Source organism: Aulonocara sp. 'chitande type north' Nkhata Bay, linkage group LG8, assembly GCF_057382095.1.
Source record: "Aulonocara sp. 'chitande type north' Nkhata Bay isolate Kocher_YH1m ecotype deep benthic linkage group LG8, A_spYH_male_GT1.1, whole genome shotgun sequence".
Lineage (NCBI taxonomy): Eukaryota > Metazoa > Chordata > Actinopteri > Cichliformes > Cichlidae > Aulonocara > Aulonocara sp. 'chitande type north' Nkhata Bay.
In genome coordinates this window covers 13,946,255-13,963,247 of record NC_141351.1, presented here as the reverse complement: position 1 = coordinate 13,963,247, position 16,993 = coordinate 13,946,255, and the positions used below count along the sequence as shown (strand labels likewise).

Genomic DNA, 16,993 nt, shown 5'->3' with positions numbered 1-16,993 from the left:
GAGCTCTATTAATACCAGCCTGACACTGGCCTTGATGCATGTGTGAGAGTACTTGTGACCCACATGCACATTTGAAGTAGTTTGTGAAGTTTTTGAAACATGGACAGTGCCTAATTATTTATATATCAAGTGCACACATGAGTGCCTGCTGCCAGAAAAAATTCAATTCATCCTGTTAATACCTGTTTAAAAAATTCTTGCCATGACCCAGGACCTTCATGCCAGGTACAAATGGCTCGTGCCCTATGGCAGCTGGGATTGGCTCCAGCCCATCCATTCATCCACCAACTCAAATTCTTATAGTTTAATCATAGCAACAAATTTTCATAAAAACTACATTTATTTGAGCTTTCTGTAAACAAAACAAACTGATGATGGCTCTGTATATTAAGTGTACATGTGGTTCCCTGGACTGCAGCAGAGTAAAACTTCTATTTCGTTAACTAGTCCAATAAATCATACTGGGTGTTAGGATGATAATCTGAGTCACATAAGCATTATGTTATTGATTACATAGTGACAGCTGCTTTGTGCACATTTCATCCAGTCAGCAAACAAGTTATTATGAAGATTATATGTTGACATAAGTCCCATTAAGTTTTTATTTTTTGATTACATAGATAAATTGTTTATCATGTTGTTGATGGGGTAATTATCAGGAAATCCAATAATCCCAATAATCAATTTTTTATTCAATGACAGAGCTAGATGGACAGATTGTGGGGAATTCCTTATGTTTTGCATTAATGCATTAAAATGTCTCCCTATGACAGCTGGGATAGGCTCCAGCGCTCCCCCGCGACCCTGAAAAGGACAAGCGGGAGCAGATGGATGGATGGATGGATGCATTAAAATGTTTCCAAGACTGTCACTGCAACAATCACAGGCCATTATTTATTTTTTTCTGCTGCTTTCTATTTAAAAAGTGTCAGGCTTTTCTCAAATCGGGTCAGGGCGCTGCTTCTCTTAGCTGTCTGTATGTGTTCGTATGTGTCTGTGATTCCTCCTGGAGGAGAAACACCTTCATTCCCATCCAGACCATTGCCCTTGCAGGCATCGGTCTCAAGGGATTGAGGGATAAGGGTCTGATTCGGTCTTATAATGCTGGGAAATGTTGATTTGCTATTTAACAGATGCAGCCCCCTTGACCTAAATGAACCTCACTCCAGCAATTAACATGAGACATCATAGGAAACATCTGCAAAGTCTGCAACACACATCTGGCCCTGCTAAGCTACATAACATTAAACATGTTAACAACACAAAAGCCATATTAAACACAGACTACTTTAGGCCCGGAAGTAGGATTCGTCACGTCATCACTTAACAATCGGATAGCTTAATGATTACAGGACATCAGACTACTTGTTCTTATTGTGTAATTATAAAGAAGTATCATACAGAAATAAATAACCTGAAGTTTCAACAAAAACATTCAACATTCACACTTTCCCTCATTCACAGTAGTGCTGTCCCACACTACAAATTTTGTTATTGATCCAATAACAAGTAAAGGGTTAGGGTTAGGGGTTAAGTTGCTCTGCATGTGTGTATGGTCAGAAGGGGGCCTATTTCAATAAAGACTTAATCAATCTTAATCAATGTGACCTGTTAGGGCTTTTATGCATTTTGCATCATGTTTAAGATAACTGGATTCACTAGGAAAAAAAGATTTGTGGGTATTGGCAAAATAGAAAAAAAAGCCACCTCAGCTGGCTCCTTTCGATGTGGAGCATCAGCCACATAGCAGGGCTACTCTGAGCCCCTCCCGGATGGCCGAACTTCTCACCCTATCTCCAAGGGAGAAGCCAGCCACCCTTCGGAGGAAGCTCATTTCTGCCGCTTGCCACTGCCAAGACTGGCAATAGCTGTAATGCTTTGAGCATATCTTCTTGGAATCGCCTCTTCCGAGAAGGTGCACTTGAAGTTGTCACTCCAGTAACCAGAAATTCCAGTTCATATTAGATTTTTCCGGTCACTGTAAGAGATAAAAAAAACAAAACAACCTGGCTTCTTAAACAGTTGCGCAGCTTGCCAGAGAGAGTGCAAGGTGAACAGCTGTTCCACAGGTAAGAATACTTATGCTGTACTTGTGTTGCAATTAGTAGTTTTTCTGTCTTTGTATAGTTTAAAGTCCATTCAACAGCAAGTTAGTGAGATAGGTTAATGCTCTTTATGAGTTCATACTTTGAATTCGCTGATTGTAAACGACTCACTTTCCTCCCTCTTGTGCTTGCACATGGGCATTTTTTCTCAGTGTTTAAATTCAACGACGTTTTTCTTGACATAAGCTTTGTGTTTGAATAGATTTTGCCTTTATGTAGTGCATTTATAGAGGAATGGGCATAATAAGGATAGTTTTTTAATTTTTTTTTGAAAGGTTGAGTTTCAGAGAGTGATACATTCTCATGTTATCATCTTCATCTTTTCAAAGGTTTGGTGTAAAAATGAGGCCAGGTATTGTATGAGATCTGGGAAACTTGATGGGTGTTTTTTGTTTTTGGTGCTGGTATTTCCTGGTGTTTTGTCAGCGCTTACGGTGTATTAGAAAACCTGTTTTTGCAGATGAGCACAGAAGGTTAATCTGACAAAGACAGAATCTAATGTACAAATCTGACACGTTTATTAACAGCTCATTTCGTCAACTTGCAGGAATTAAAACTTTTCAGTTCTTACATATTTTGCTGGTATTCAGCAAAATATGTAAGAACATACAAACATAGAACTGGAAATACAGATTTTTGTTAATAAGGCGAATCTTTAAGGTCACCTTTAAGCAAAAAACTACTAAACAGCCTTTTTGTTGCCCTCAGTTAGAGGCAGTTTGTTCTATGGACCTCCCAAAGCAGTGACAGAGGTAAGAGCTGGATACCTGCATAAGTCTCCTCCTCCAAAACTGATGACAACAGAGGTAATATAACCCACTCAGTGATCCAGTAATTGTACTTATATTTGCAGTTCTTTGTGAAAAGTACAAAACATTGTTTAACCTTTTTTTTTGCAGAAAGCATGGAAGAAACGTTTCTTTATCCTGTTCAAGCTCAGTGACACAGAATATCAGCTCAAGTACTTCAGAAGAGAGGAAAAGGACAAGGCAGCTGGAGAAATAGACTTGTCACAGTAAGTTCTTGCATAACACTTTAAAAGCTCACCTTAAGCCATTAAGGTCTTTGAGAATGTAAACCAGCATACTTTTCTCTCCTTTGTTTTCCAGCATATTCTTTCACCAACACAAATGTGTGTTGAACTTTTAAAATACCAAATCTAAAAATACAATTTCATGTACATACATGTTAGAATTTGAAGTGGCACGATGCAAATAGGGCAGCTCTGCTTTTGAGGGTTTAACTTTTTTCAATCGCCCATCAGGGTCTCAGTGTTGCATGTGAGTCCGCAGCATCATCCAAAATGGAACTGGATCCAGAAAAGCTTTAAATGCTCCCCTTCCTGTGTGCTCTTCATCAAGGCTACGGAACGGGAGTACTTCCTTGTCGGGGAGAACAGGTTAGTCAGCAGGGCTTTATGGGCTACATAAAGCTGGCATGCATTTTATTACACTGTCCTGTAAAAGTTCTAGGCAAACCCCAGTGCAGATTGTCATGTGGCGTTTTTCTGTTTCTTTTGTCTGTTGTGCCCAAGTACTGACTGCTGTTGTGTGTATGGACCCCTAGAATACAGAATTAAAAACAAAAAAAGGAATCATAAATGCTTTTCAAAATAAACTACAGTCATTTTGTTATGACAATGTCTGACTCATCTGAAGTGTGGATAAAAGCAGCCAACTTTAATGGGTGTAACTTTTTCAAAAGAGATTGGTTTATATTGTTTTCTTTGAGGGGGGGGGGGTTCCTGCAACTTTCATAATATGTTCCTGTAAGAGTAAACTGCATTAATTTGAAAGTCAGCAATGGCAGAACCAAGACAACAGGCTTTCAATTACACGTTCTCACCTCCCCCCTGCCCTTCACACCCTATTACTATTTTAGGAGGTTTGAACAATCAAAAAGACACCATAATGCTGCTTTCTGGTTTAGTAACATTTATCATCTGGTGACGGCTTTGCTCAAACTAAATTGCCCCTTTTTACTAAATTGTTATTATTTCCACTCTGCGTTTAGTTTTGGTATTGAATTTTAAATTAAACCCAGTAGTTGTCATTTGTGGAGCCTAAAAAGACCTTCATTGGTATCCTTTATTCTTCCAGCGACGATGTGGATGGCTGGTTCTCTGACCTGTTTGATGCAATGAAAAGCCGACCTCATCAACTCTCCTCTTCAGGGGTACATTTAACCTTTTTTTTCATAAAAATAATAAATACAATTTAATTATATGCAGTGTTTGCTTCTTTTGTCACTGACTTGGACCATCCTGCTCCTACAGGAGTTCCCTTATAAGCAGGCAACGATTGAGGTAAATACTCAAAATCTACTTGGCGATATCTACTCAACACATGCACAGCATCTGAGGAAAGCTTTGACATTTAAAAAAAAATACATTCACTTCACATGGAGTCAGTATCTGGTTACCTCAGCTTAGTTAAGACTGTAAACAGCTTGCCAGTTAACAAAATCCACCTACCAGCAGCTATCCGACGTATATCTTATTCGAAATCTGTATAAAAAATAAAAAGTCACGTTTTTATTATCTGTCAGAGTATTTCGGGTTTACAGAAAGATAATAAACTGTACGTTCAACAAGTTAATCGCCTGCAAACTCCTTTGTTTCCAGTCTTTGTGTTGAGATAAACAAGCTATACTACTTCTATGTTTGATCTCTAGAAAAGGAAGCAGATAACCTTGATATAAATATACAGTGCCTCCTTCTATGACAAAAATAACAACAAAAAAATCTCTTTTTTACAGGTAATTTCAAAACCACTCATCAGAAAGACGAATTCTTTCGCAGAGGCTGAAAAGGTTGGTCACCAAAAGCTCTGTGTTAATTTGCCTCATGCTTTCTCAACCAGAAAGCATCCAAACGCTAAATTATATCCTAATTTTTTTTTCTTTCTGCAATTTTCTTTGTTCTTCCAATCCACGCTTCTCAATTGCATAAAATATTTTTTATGGGGTTTGTCTTATCAGGACAATGCAAATGTTTGAATGTGTGCGTGTGTGATTTTACTTGTCAGGGATTCCTAAAATTCCGGTCAATGTCCGATCCGTCCTCAAACACTTTGGAGAATGTCACTGAAAAACCCGAGGTGCAACATCTTCACTTGACTTTTCGTAGATAGTAAACAAAATTACCTCTCTCCATTTGAGAATTAGACTTGACTGTATGCATTATTGCTTTGCATCTTACTCAACAGGAGCAAGCGGATCCTAAAAGACGCGCATCTGAGCCTGAGGAACCAATCTATGTAGTTCCAAGACCACAAAAAGTACAACTGGGATTAAAAATTATTTTCATTGCTAATTCTTTGGCCTGATCAATCATGTGTTTTCTCTATAAAATGACAAATAGAATATGTTCATGTTAGAGTTTTCCAAAGTCCAGGTTTGAAAAAAAAAAGCAGCACAAAAACTAAAGATAAACAGTTTCGTAGCATATGTGACAAATGATGAATCACATCTTTGATCAAAAGTACAGTGACTAAGACTTTTAGTAAAACCAATTTCTTTTTTCTAATTATGCACAGAATGTGAATAAAGATGGACCACCAAGTGGGGAACGACGCAACAGTGTGGAAGCATTGTAAGTATTAATTAATGTTTCCATTGTCATACAGACTTCTTTAAAACATGTCATAATGTTTGTTCTCCTTTAGATATGAAACAATGAGTGGCTTCAAATATATTGAAGAATCAGCTCAGCCAGAGTAAGCATACAGAATTTTTTAAGATAATGACAATAATAATGATAGCTAACTGCTTATGGTTGCTGAAAAGGTAACCGTACCAAATGCCTCTAGGGACCATGAAGTTGAAGACGCTAACAAAAGCACGCTGATGAGGACCGTCATTCAGACCTTTGACAAAATGAAGACACAGGTGTCCCCGCTGCCACCGTTTGCTGAGGAGCCAGATGATGACAACAACAGGTAGCTCTCACGCAGTTAGTGGTCCTATCTCTGTTTGGCTTGTTTACTTCAGTCTTCTATATCAGTGCCCTGGAGCCCTTCGTGACATGTGTTGTGAGCACCCTACAAAAATAATAATCACAGGTAACTGTGGTGCCACGGGCACAAACACCTTGACAACAACCAGACTTATTTTTAGCGCACGGAACTGTTTACACTCCAGGAAGAGGCAAGAATTTATAAAAGGCAGCGTTTCAGAGCCAGTTTAGCAACAAATGTGCTTGACAACATGAAACATATCTTCTTATCTTGGGAAAGAAGTTGTGTCTCAACTCAACTCTGCCTCTACACTTGGACTGAACATCTTTACTGATTCATTTACAGTTAGGCTGTGAATGTGTGTTATGGCACAACTGAAAAAGGCCTATATATATAAGCTAAACATATCAATTATATATCTCTCAGATTGGGTGAAACCGTTTAACATAATCTGTGTTATCTGTACGTGAATCCAAAGGCGCTTTTAAACTACACTTACTTGTGTGCATTATCTACTGTTGATGTCTGTTACAGATTATTTACACAAATTAATTTTTTTAAGTCCTTTTGCTTCTTATGTAAAAGCCTCTTGGCTTGCGTACAATAAAAACATTGTGAAAAGGTCAACTCGGGTAGCTTGCCTGGTAAACTGTCTCTTTTGTTCTGTCTTCCTGCCCTCACCCACAGCCGATCACAACAGATTTTTTCTGTTAAAAAGGAGTTTTTTCTTCCCACTGTCGCCCAGTGCTTCCTTATAGGCGAGTCTTTGTATTATTTTACAGTCTTTACCTTACAGTATAAAGCGCCTTGAGGTGACTCTTATTATTATTTTGCACTCTACAGACAGAATTCAATTAAACTGAATTTTGTCCTGTACAAATATTTTATGCTTTTTGCAGAGGATTGGGTTCCTATACTGCAAATCACTCACTCGTCATGATGTCTTTCTTAATAAATAAAAAGGAATCCCATCAAACAATACAAGGTTTCATCATCATCCTATATTTAAAGCACTGACGACAAACTGTTTCTTTCTTGCATTCATGCCTTTCTGTTTAACAATGATGTTCTTTGTGCAGGCTGAGGCTAGAAGGAACTAAAAATTTTAAGTGCGTCAATCTGAGGTGGAGTCTTAGATTTTGTTTTTCCTCTGCAGAGCAAGTTTAAACCAGTCAGTTTGATCTCCCCACGCTGATCACCAGCGCAACAGACCGGTGTTTCTTGCCTATTCCAGTTTTTAGCCATTATCTCCTGCTGCTGTTTGCCTTACTAAAATTTCTGTGATACTGACCTGTGTAGTAATTATTCCATTTCACACCAATGTGGCTAACTGGTGTGCTGCAACACTGAAAGATTGCTTCTGTACTCCCTGTCTCTACAGTGTGGTATAAAAACTCCACTCCTCCACTGCTTCTACATTTCGCCTTTTTGAATGTTTTGCCTCGTCCATGCTGCATTTATGACACATTTGGTCCTCTTTGAGTAACTGCAAAAGACACTATCATGGGGGTAAATGTGGATGTCTGTCCATTCCAGACTTGCAATACAGTGCCAATGACTGTTGTTGTATGCATGCAAAGTGTATGCAGCCAGACTACACATTTACTAATATCTGGTGTTTTATTTCCTTATGCTATACAGTAAACGCTGGTCTACAGATTTAAGCAGCAGCTCTAGTGACCATGGTGCCATGTCCCCTGTTGAACTATTGGATTCATCTGAAAAAAATGACTCCAATGAGAGGTGAGATTAGACAGGAAGTTGTTTTTTTTAAATTCAGTTTCATAATAACCAAACACAATGTGCCAGTAGGTGTTAACCTGTATTAGGGATAAGTTGCTTTACATGACACATGGACATAGTAGCATTTTAAAACCCAACTATAGCAATGTCTGTCATATAAAAAATAAAAAAGTTGTCACCACAGTCTGACTTAACCAGAATTGAATGCTGACATGTTAGACTGGTTGGCGTGGTTTCTGGAGATTTCTACAAGAAGGCGATGACAGCTGGTGATAAGCAGTCTTTCAAAACAAAAACAACAACAAGTCATTGAAGTTTTAGCCAAGAATTTAAATAGGTTATGTGTAAGAGTCCTGCCTGTTATCGTTTTCTTTTGTGTCTTCATGTCTATGCGTGTCCCATGTCTCCATTTCAGTGACATCATGGTCTATGCTGAATGCTTTTTTTCTAATATGGGACCTTTTAATGCCTTTGTCTTACTTATTACTCTTCTCTTCCTGGCCTATATTTAGTCTGTGTGCTTCCCCTTTGCTTTTGTTGTTCACAGGTTGCGATCTTCCCCTCATTTCACTTATTGTTAACTAATTTGATTAAAACTGTGTATTTTTCATAATGTTTTTTGGGGGAAAATTTGTACAATTAATGAGTACAATAATATAAATTCAAGTTGTGAGGAAAGGTAGCTGGATGGTTAGATTTAGCTTTAGATGTACTTCTCTTACGGATACAAGATATAACACTCCCTAATAATGTCAGGAATCGCTGTGCGGCAGGCAGGAGTTGGACCCAAAATGCAGGACTCACAGACTCGGGGAGGTGAACTCAAAACACAGCTTTATTTGCTGGGAGAACAAACATACAAACTAGACTAAACTGGGAAACCATAAACTAAGAACTCACAGGGAGATCCACACACAGCATGAGGGACGACGTCACGCCGAACAGAGGGAGACGCAGACAGAAATACACAGAGGGTAAACGAGGAAAGTGGGAACACACGGGGAACACAGGTGACACTGATAATCTTAACGAGACAGGGCGGGGTGAACTGAACATGACATGTACGGGCGTGAGAGTCACAAAGTAAACAGGAAGTGCACAGAGGTTCAGACAGGAGGAGAGAGAGCACGGGGAAAACACAGACATAACGGGCTGGGGAAACATGGAATAAAACATAAGGAGAGACGAGGGCTCACAGATACACAGAGGGGCACACAGGGGGTAAAAGCCATGAAGGGAAAACACTTAGGGAACAACACAACAGGGCAACTCAGAAAACATGGCCTAAATAAGGAACAAAATACAAACATACAAGAAAACTAAGAACACTGGGCCAACATGGCCCAGGACCATGACAAATAAAGCTTTAGTTGTCTTTTAATTTTCTTTCAAGTATTGACAGAGAGATTGATGTGAAAGACATGTATTTCAGAAGGCAGTGCACACTAACTGAAGTAAATGGACAATCAAGTTATAAACGTGATATTAAAGCATGAAAGATCCCACAGTTTGAACTGATTTGAGTCATACCTTTAAAGATTTGATAGAACAATGGATGTTGTTGTCTTTTGTCTTTCTTTCAAGCTCTGACCACAGAACAGAAGAGCGGGATATTATGGTGAAACAGGCAGACCTTAAAAACTACCTGACCCTAACAGAGGTGGATAGGAAGCCCAGGTGGGTTTATCAAAAATCAGGATGAAATCCAACAATCCTCAAACTGAAAATGTATTCACATAGGACTGCTTTGAGTCAGATAACTGAGAAGCCTGGTCTAACTGGAAGATGTAGTGTCAAATGTTTGACTAAATGCTTTCCAACTTGTTAATATTTATGGAAACACAAAAATCTCAGACATTTGTGTCATATTTACTCAGGTCTGTTGATCAGGTTTCGTTTAATCCTGTGTATCACTGGCAAAGCTGGCCACAGTTGGACTGTTTGTCCTGACTTGCGCTTTTACAGCTGACGAGGCTTAATATTGTTTATTCGTGGCATGTTTGATTTTATTAGGCTATTTCTTGTGTCAGTTTAATTGCTTTTCTCTGATATGTTTGTGCTGATATTTTGCGTGCCACTGAATAGCGGTCTCATCTGTTCATCCAACATCTAACATGCTAACTGAGACCTGTAGAATCTCAGATGTAGATCTTGTGTTTTTTGTCATTTCTTGGAGTGAATTTGCTTGGACCTCCACTCTTTAGAAGACTGAGGCATTGCGTTAACACACAAATGCTCATGAAAACTGCCAAAGCTGCTTTCATAACATGCTCAGACTTGCTGATGATCAAGTGCATACGATTATAGGCACCTGGCCTCTAATGAAATGAAATGAAATGCCCATGGAAGCAGTAAGCATGCACTTAAATTTTTAAAGGACTGTATACAGTCCTGTGAAAACCTTTTTCTGCGGTATGCTAAATAGAAGAGCCAGAAGCTACAGAGTGCTTGGAAAACTCAAACCTCTCTTTGTGTATGTGTGTCAGTGTGTCTGGGTGGACGGGACAGCCACAAACCGTGTGTCTGTTCCACAAAGGCGACCAGATTCTGGCAGTTAATGACCTGCAGGTCAGCACTGTGGAGGAGTTCACCACGTTTATCAGCAAGTCACTCAAGAATGAGGTATGCTCATAACTTGCAATCAACCAAATGACAACGCACTAACAGATTATAAGAGTCCATGATATAGATGTGTTAATTCATGCATGCATTCAGTCTATCTGAAAAGCAAATCTACTTTCAGGTGAAAGTGACCCTCCTGCGTCAACCTAGAAACCAGCAGCTGCACCTGCCAAACTTCACCTGCACTGATTGGCAAAATGCTAATTAGAAATGAGAAATTTCATTCTTCTACAAGCCAGCATGTGTTTATATGACCTGTGCTGACCACTTATGATAGCTGACAGTATTTTCCCTTCCCTTGCTTTTTTTGTTTTGTTTTTAAATCTGTCACCAGTTTACTCAACAAATGAAGGATGAAAATCATTTTGCACCTTGCATAAACCATATTTGTGACCAGATAGATGTGATCTTCTTTTGGACAAGTACTCAGTGTATGTTTCAGTGCTTGTTTAATTAACTGCAGATAAGAGGAAACTGTCAAAAGTTACCAAAGAAGGAAACAAAAGGCAGACATTAGGCAGAAAAATAGTTCCTTGTGCTGCATTAACGGTGCCTTTTCCCAGGCTGATGTCAGTGTCTGCAAGATATTAAATTGCACATGACATGTTGTGAAGAAATGGTGTAAATATGTCGATGAAAGTAAATATTGAGCCTATTCGAATGTCTTCAAGTACGATGTCAAGTACTTTTTCCTAACATCACCTACCCAATTGTGTGTTTTCGATTGTAAGATCACCAGAAGCACCAGCTAACAGATTTAACCTAAAAAGTTACGGCTGAATTCTTTTTGACAAAGTTATATATTTTGAAAATATACACGTGTGCATTTAAAGTATTAAAATCCCATTTTATTATATTCCTGTGGCTTAGGAAAGCCAGATATCTAATGTGAATGCTATCACCATGCTGATAAATCTCTGGTTTACCTTGTAACCACTGAAGTCTGGTGATTGAGAGCCGAGTACCAAAAATCAAACCCACGTGCAGAGAACCCAAAGTGGAGGCGGAGGAAAGGGTTTAACAAAGGTTTATTAACTAGCACAAGGATGATGTTTACAATGGCCCTTGACTTAAGGCTTGACACATGGGGCGTGGGGGTCTTGGCTAGGAGAGAGGGATAAAGTAAGGGGACAGGTCCAAGAAAGCAACAGCAGCTGGCTGGTGATTAGGTACGCACTGGAAGAGAGGAGAGCAGTGTTAAAGCAGTAGCCAATGAGGAGTTCTGGAGAGCGTGGAAGCTATTGAAACTGTGCAGGTGGGAGATGGAAACATTGAAGGAGAGGTGGTGTAGTCCGGGTGGGTTTGGTGGTGTGTGTCAGCTGTCCTGGGCGGTGAAGGTCCCGTGGTAGTGTAAGGGCAGGAGGGCAGGCAGGTGAGGCAAGGAGATGATTCTGAAAGCAGGCGGGTTAACCAGATTTCCAGGATAAGTTATTCAGTGTGATGTAATTCCCAGGAGCAACTAGAACACAAGATTGCAAGGTTAGTAAAGCACTTGAGAATCATAGACATGAAGCGTGAGGCCTGGTTACCAACATGGGGTTGTTGAGGAACTGGCAAGGAAACAGTGTCAGCAAGCAGCTTAAATCTCCAACCTAATTGCCTCAATCAGCTCCAGGTGAGGGAAGCTGTAGGCCCTGCCCATGGGTGGATACCAGGGAGGTCCAGACCTTCAGCAGAACTTTACAGCCACACACCCAGACCATGACACAGAGATTCTTTGTATGTATGCAGTGATTACATGAGTGCGCTAATAAAATGCTGGCATACATTAATTTTTTCTGTTTGGCTTTTTTTTTTTTTTTTTAACGCAAGGATTCCTTGATAGTAAGTCAAAGCAAGTAGGAGATGAACAACGAAGAGACCATTAGCTGATGTCCTCAGCACCTCGGGGAACATTAATATGTAGACAGAATCGTGTTGCTTCACCTATTTGTGCTGTTTTGAGACATGTAGTAGTGACTCAAATAACTGAGGACACTTGCACACTTTACTTTGTACTTGGTTGTAATCTTTTTTGTATTGTGCCAAATAACCAGCGCCGTTCCAGGTGAAGGTCCAGCATTAAATGGACTTTATCTGCAAGGCCTGTTCCCTTGAACTGCTGCAAACCAGTTTGTTCAGAATCGATTCATTCTTTCATTTTTTTACGCAAAAATACTGTTTGAATGTGGCAGCAGAAATTGAGACTCATCACACCAGGTAATATTTTTCTAATGTCTGGTTGTCCAGTTTTGGTGAGCATGGTTAAACGGTTTCTTCAGTTTCCTGTTAACTAACAGGAGACGTCCCTGGTGAGGTCTTCTGCTGCTGTAGCCCATCTGCCTCGAGGTTTGAATGTTACTTAAATCACCTTTCTTCTCAGTTTGAACTTCAGCAGGTCATCTCCACCATGTCTACACGGTCTAAATGAATGGTGTTACTGCCATGTAACTGTATGATTTGATATTTCCACAGCATAACACATAAAATAAAATGAGAGGGAAGAGGGACAGGGAATGAAATGCCTAATGTGTGTATATATATATATATATATATATATAGACATCCATCTATTTTTTTTTTGCCAAAAACTAACATAAGTGGTTAAATTTAAAAGCTGTGAATTAATATTCCAAGCAGCTCTTCTGAGTGCTTTTATGCAAAGTGGTGATGTGGAAACCAAATTCCTAGATTAACCTCCTAAAACCCGAACTCTTCCACAGCATGCATTTTTTAATTTCTCTTTGATATTTGGGCATATTGGGACCCAATGAATGTAAAAACAAAGAATCAGCAGATTTGTTGTTTTTTTTTAACCTGATTTCTGTTCCTAACAAAAATGAGAGCCACGTATGAGGATATTAGTTATAAATTTTGATGGAACAGTGGCAGTATAATGTCCTTGTAAGTGGATATCAGGCCCTTGTAGAGAAAAATTTAGTATTTTGGTCTAGACAACCCAAAATGTGATGTCCACATGTGTGGACGCCAGATCCTAGGAGGTTAAAATTGTATAGATAACTTGCACCCTGCAGTGTGCTACACGGTGTTTCTCACATGGTGGAATCTACAGGACACATTTCTGAAGTGTTCAGCTTTTGTTTTTTTCCTTTTCTCTCCTCCTACTCTGGTATCTGATGCTCAAAATACACATGCACCCTGAAACACCTTAACACATGATAAGACAGATGGTTTAACTTAAGGACGAACGAAATCAAAAACCATCTCTGTACTGTATGTCTGCTGACCCAGAGATAAACTCCTGAAAGACAAGACCGAAGACATCTTAAAAAAAAAAAAAAAAAAAAAAAAAAAAAAAAAAGGGCTTACACTCACCTGGCATTCCCTCCTAACACACTGTAAGTGGCTGCAGAGGTTCATCAGTATGGTAAAATGGTAAATGGCCTGTATTTATATAGCGCTTTACTAGTCCCTAAGGACCCCAAAGTATGAATCACAACATAAGATTCAGCAGTGAATATCCACATGTTGACTGCAACCTTCCAAACTGACCATGTAAAGTTAGCAAATTAGCCAAAACAACTATTATCAATATAATACTTAGAGTCATAATATGTCTTATAAACCTAAAAGCTTTGATGGGCTCTTCTAGGTGCTTTTACGTAGGTTGGGGAATAAAACGGATTGTTTAAAGAAGGCAATAGAAATATCAAGTATTATTAAATATAGAGCAATTAGAGAGAAAAGTTTCTAAAGTGGTATTGTTGCAAAGAAATAAAAACACGGTAGCAATGTTATTTTAAAATATTTATTTCTTCAGCATAAAACTTTGATCATGTACAAAATAAATCACAATAAAAAAAAAAAAATTGCACAGTTTCAGAGCAGCACCTGCAGCATATCAAATGAATGAGATGGTAAAAGAGTCTGGATGACCCTGGTCCAACTGTAAGTTTAATACATGAATCATGTCAGGTTCATATAACACAGCTTCCAGAGTTTTTCTAATTCAGGTCTAAAAATCACAACCGCTTCCTCTAAATTTAAATGTAAAGTTAATTAAACAAATAGCGTTAAAATAAACCAGTCCATACAACACTTCAAGTATCGCATACTATTAGGGTGTTCCTTTAGCACCGACAGGCAGCTGGAAAATAAGTCACTGTTTATTCTTAACGTCCATGAGCCACTCACTGAAACACTTCTCCATCGCCTTCCTGTTGGCCCAGCTGCCATTGTTAACTGTAGGGATGATCTTGAGGGGCTGGAGCCACTGCACAAACCGCTTCAACTCAAGAAAGCTGCTGTGTTCACTATAGGGGATACCTGTCAGACAAACAGATGGGTTGATATCATCATAAACCGACAGCTCTTTAAAAAGCAATTAGCTAATTTGAAAGTTTTACTTCTCCTTTGGGAAATTTTTAGAGTTTAGTCAATTCAGAGGGAAACTGGCTTGCAGTAAACAACGCTGGAGACAGATGTTAAACACACAGGGAAATCCATCAGGCAAGCAAAAGGGCAAAGCTTTAAAAGCCGGACCAGATGCTCAATGAAGACGTCCACAGGCTCAGACTGTTCCCCTCTAAGGGACAATGCAGAATTATTCAGTTTTCAGTTAATACACAAAATAAAAACCTAGCTTGGAACCAATGCAGAAAGCAGATGCCTTGTGTTTATCCACATTTTAGCCCTGGACAAATTTTATGTGCTCCTCTGCTTTAAACAGGTCTAGCTAGAAAAAGGGGGGGAAAAAAGCCTATTCATGGATAAAGTCAGTCCGTTTCCACATGCAGAGAACATTTGCAGCAAATGGCGGCATATGGCAGGGAAGAGCGAGAAGGAGGAGATAAACAAGGCAGAGAGAGAGAGAGGGAGAGTGCAAATTGGCTTCCGCCTGAGTGACACAAACTGCTGAGAAGGAAGAAAATATATGTGAGTGTGCACCCCAGAAGCCTCTAGCTGGTGATTGGAGGTTACGAGCCAGATGGCTGATGCTTCTGATGGATCTATTCAGAACATGAAACGGGGGTTAGGAAGAAAAACTGGCTAAATCTGCAATTGAAAAATCAAGTCATGGCCCAAATTTAGAACTGGGGTTTAATGCTAGACTAGGAAGTGTTGTCCACAGAGGAGATCCACGACCCCAGGGCACTGACGTTATGTATCCTGTTGCCACCAAGCCAGAGCAGTCTGAAACCAAGCCATGCTCTATTGTGATTCTATAAGACTTGTTTCAGGCTTTACCAAAAGAGGGAGCTGTAGGCTAAATACAACAATATTAACAACACTCAAATTGTTGTGGGATAATACTCTTATATATGACACTTCTTTTTCCTCTCCAAAAACTAGAAGAAAAAAGGCTTTGTGCGTACCATATATGGTGATGTTGCCGCTTTTCTGAGGCTGAATGTCTTCCACTGATTCTATCTGCTGACTGAAGGTCCAGCCGGTAGGTTTGAAGGCCACCAGCTGATCATACTGATGAGAAAAGCGTGCCAGGTGATCCTGCAGTTTCTGGACAGAGAAGGGAAAAAGGGAGGGGAAAAAAGGACAACTTAAAAGAGCTGCATTGTCGGGGGTTTTCCTGCCTCAGCATGGACCTGGTGGAGTAAGAACCATATGCGTGACTGTTAGCTTATCTAGAAGAAATCTGTGCATTTTCTCGATTCCCGATTATTTCATGAATAAACTGTGTATTGCGCTCGAGTATTTTTAACTCAAATAAGCAAAAGTCACCAAAAAGAAGTTGTTTCCCACCAGTCTTTGAATAAACTCATAATGCTGTAGTTTAATCTCACACATGTATTTTAGAGTCTCTTTACCTCGTGATGTGAGCTCCTCTGAACATTGCTCATTAAGGAGAATAAAGCAGATATGAAAAGCTACATCTATTCTCACCTCTGTGACCTATCTGTGGTAATATTTAAATATCAGTTCTCCAAGATAGATATGTTTTTTACAAAAACATGACGATTTTCTGACCATTTTGTTGCTGCTGGTGTTCACATTTGGACTTAATGTGTGTTGCTAACATGGCTCACATGCCATAATTAAAACGTGCATTGTAAATCTGCTCTTTGTTGTATAAATATGAACTTAAAATATTAAGAATAGTGGGACTTTGGGAAAACAAGTCATGAAAAATGCACCTACTCTGAAGGACAGCTGCATCATGGGCAGCACGTGGACCTGGGCTGCCTTCCAGTCGGTGGTTAGACGTCCTTTGATTTGCTCCGACTCCAGACAGCACATGGTGTTGTACTTGTCTCTAGAGAGGCAAACTTTAGACCCCAGAACCTCTGCCAGCGCTGCAAATGAAGCAGAACGAGGTCTGTGTGAGAATGAAAACTGCAGGAAAACAGTGGATTTTAGTTTTCACCAACATTACTGAAACAAACTCTTCAAACTCAACAGGCCTTTATTAAAAAAAACAAAACAGAAAACAACTGACTGACTAAATATGGCACTCCCTGGCCTGTAAAGTGTTTGCTGTACGTGTACAAATGCTTTTGTGGAATAACAGAAGGACAAAAAGGATGAGTAAAGTGCTACAGTCAATTAAACTAGCCGTCTGCTTTTGTCTCCACTTCATGCAGCGCTTGTTGAAGCAGCTGTGATTAAAGA

General features: G+C 39.4%; 2 protein-coding genes across 3 annotated transcripts in view; one reads left to right on the top strand and one right to left on the bottom strand.

The window, feature by feature from the left end:
• Positions 1 to 1,984: 1,984 nt before the first annotated feature.
• Positions 1,985 to 12,387, top strand: LOC147323366 (pleckstrin homology domain-containing family S member 1-like). Of its 2 annotated transcripts, XM_086303682.1 has the most exons (17): positions 1,985 to 2,069; positions 2,435 to 2,457; positions 2,814 to 2,911; positions 3,005 to 3,120; positions 3,370 to 3,504; positions 4,205 to 4,280; positions 4,381 to 4,410; positions 4,863 to 4,916; positions 5,132 to 5,203; positions 5,312 to 5,383; positions 5,642 to 5,697; positions 5,771 to 5,821; positions 5,915 to 6,043; positions 7,703 to 7,804; positions 9,389 to 9,481; positions 10,291 to 10,426; positions 10,548 to 12,387. In XM_086303682.1, the coding sequence occupies exons 2-17, from the start codon at positions 2,448 to 2,450 to the stop codon at positions 10,632 to 10,634; spliced, it is 1,317 nt and encodes a 438-aa protein (XP_086159808.1). In that variant the 5' UTR covers positions 1,985 to 2,069; positions 2,435 to 2,447; the 3' UTR covers positions 10,635 to 12,387. The 2 variants fall into 2 exon arrangements, with proteins under 2 accessions (XP_086159808.1, XP_086159807.1); XM_086303681.1 differs by lacking the exon at positions 1,985 to 2,069 and having other exon boundaries at positions 2,409 to 2,457.
• Positions 12,388 to 14,160: 1,773 nt separating this feature from the next.
• Positions 14,161 to 16,993, bottom strand: part of dclre1a (DNA cross-link repair 1A (PSO2 homolog, S. cerevisiae)) — a 9,375-nt gene continuing 6,542 nt past the window's right edge. The window contains exons 7-9 of the mRNA XM_086303679.1: positions 16,523 to 16,677; positions 15,742 to 15,883; positions 14,161 to 14,692 (exon numbers count right to left, since the gene is read on the bottom strand). Of these exons, the coding sequence (XP_086159805.1) occupies positions 14,526 to 14,692; positions 15,742 to 15,883; positions 16,523 to 16,677 (464 nt within the window). The 3' untranslated portion in view covers positions 14,161 to 14,525. The remainder of the gene's footprint in view (positions 14,693 to 15,741; positions 15,884 to 16,522; positions 16,678 to 16,993) is intronic.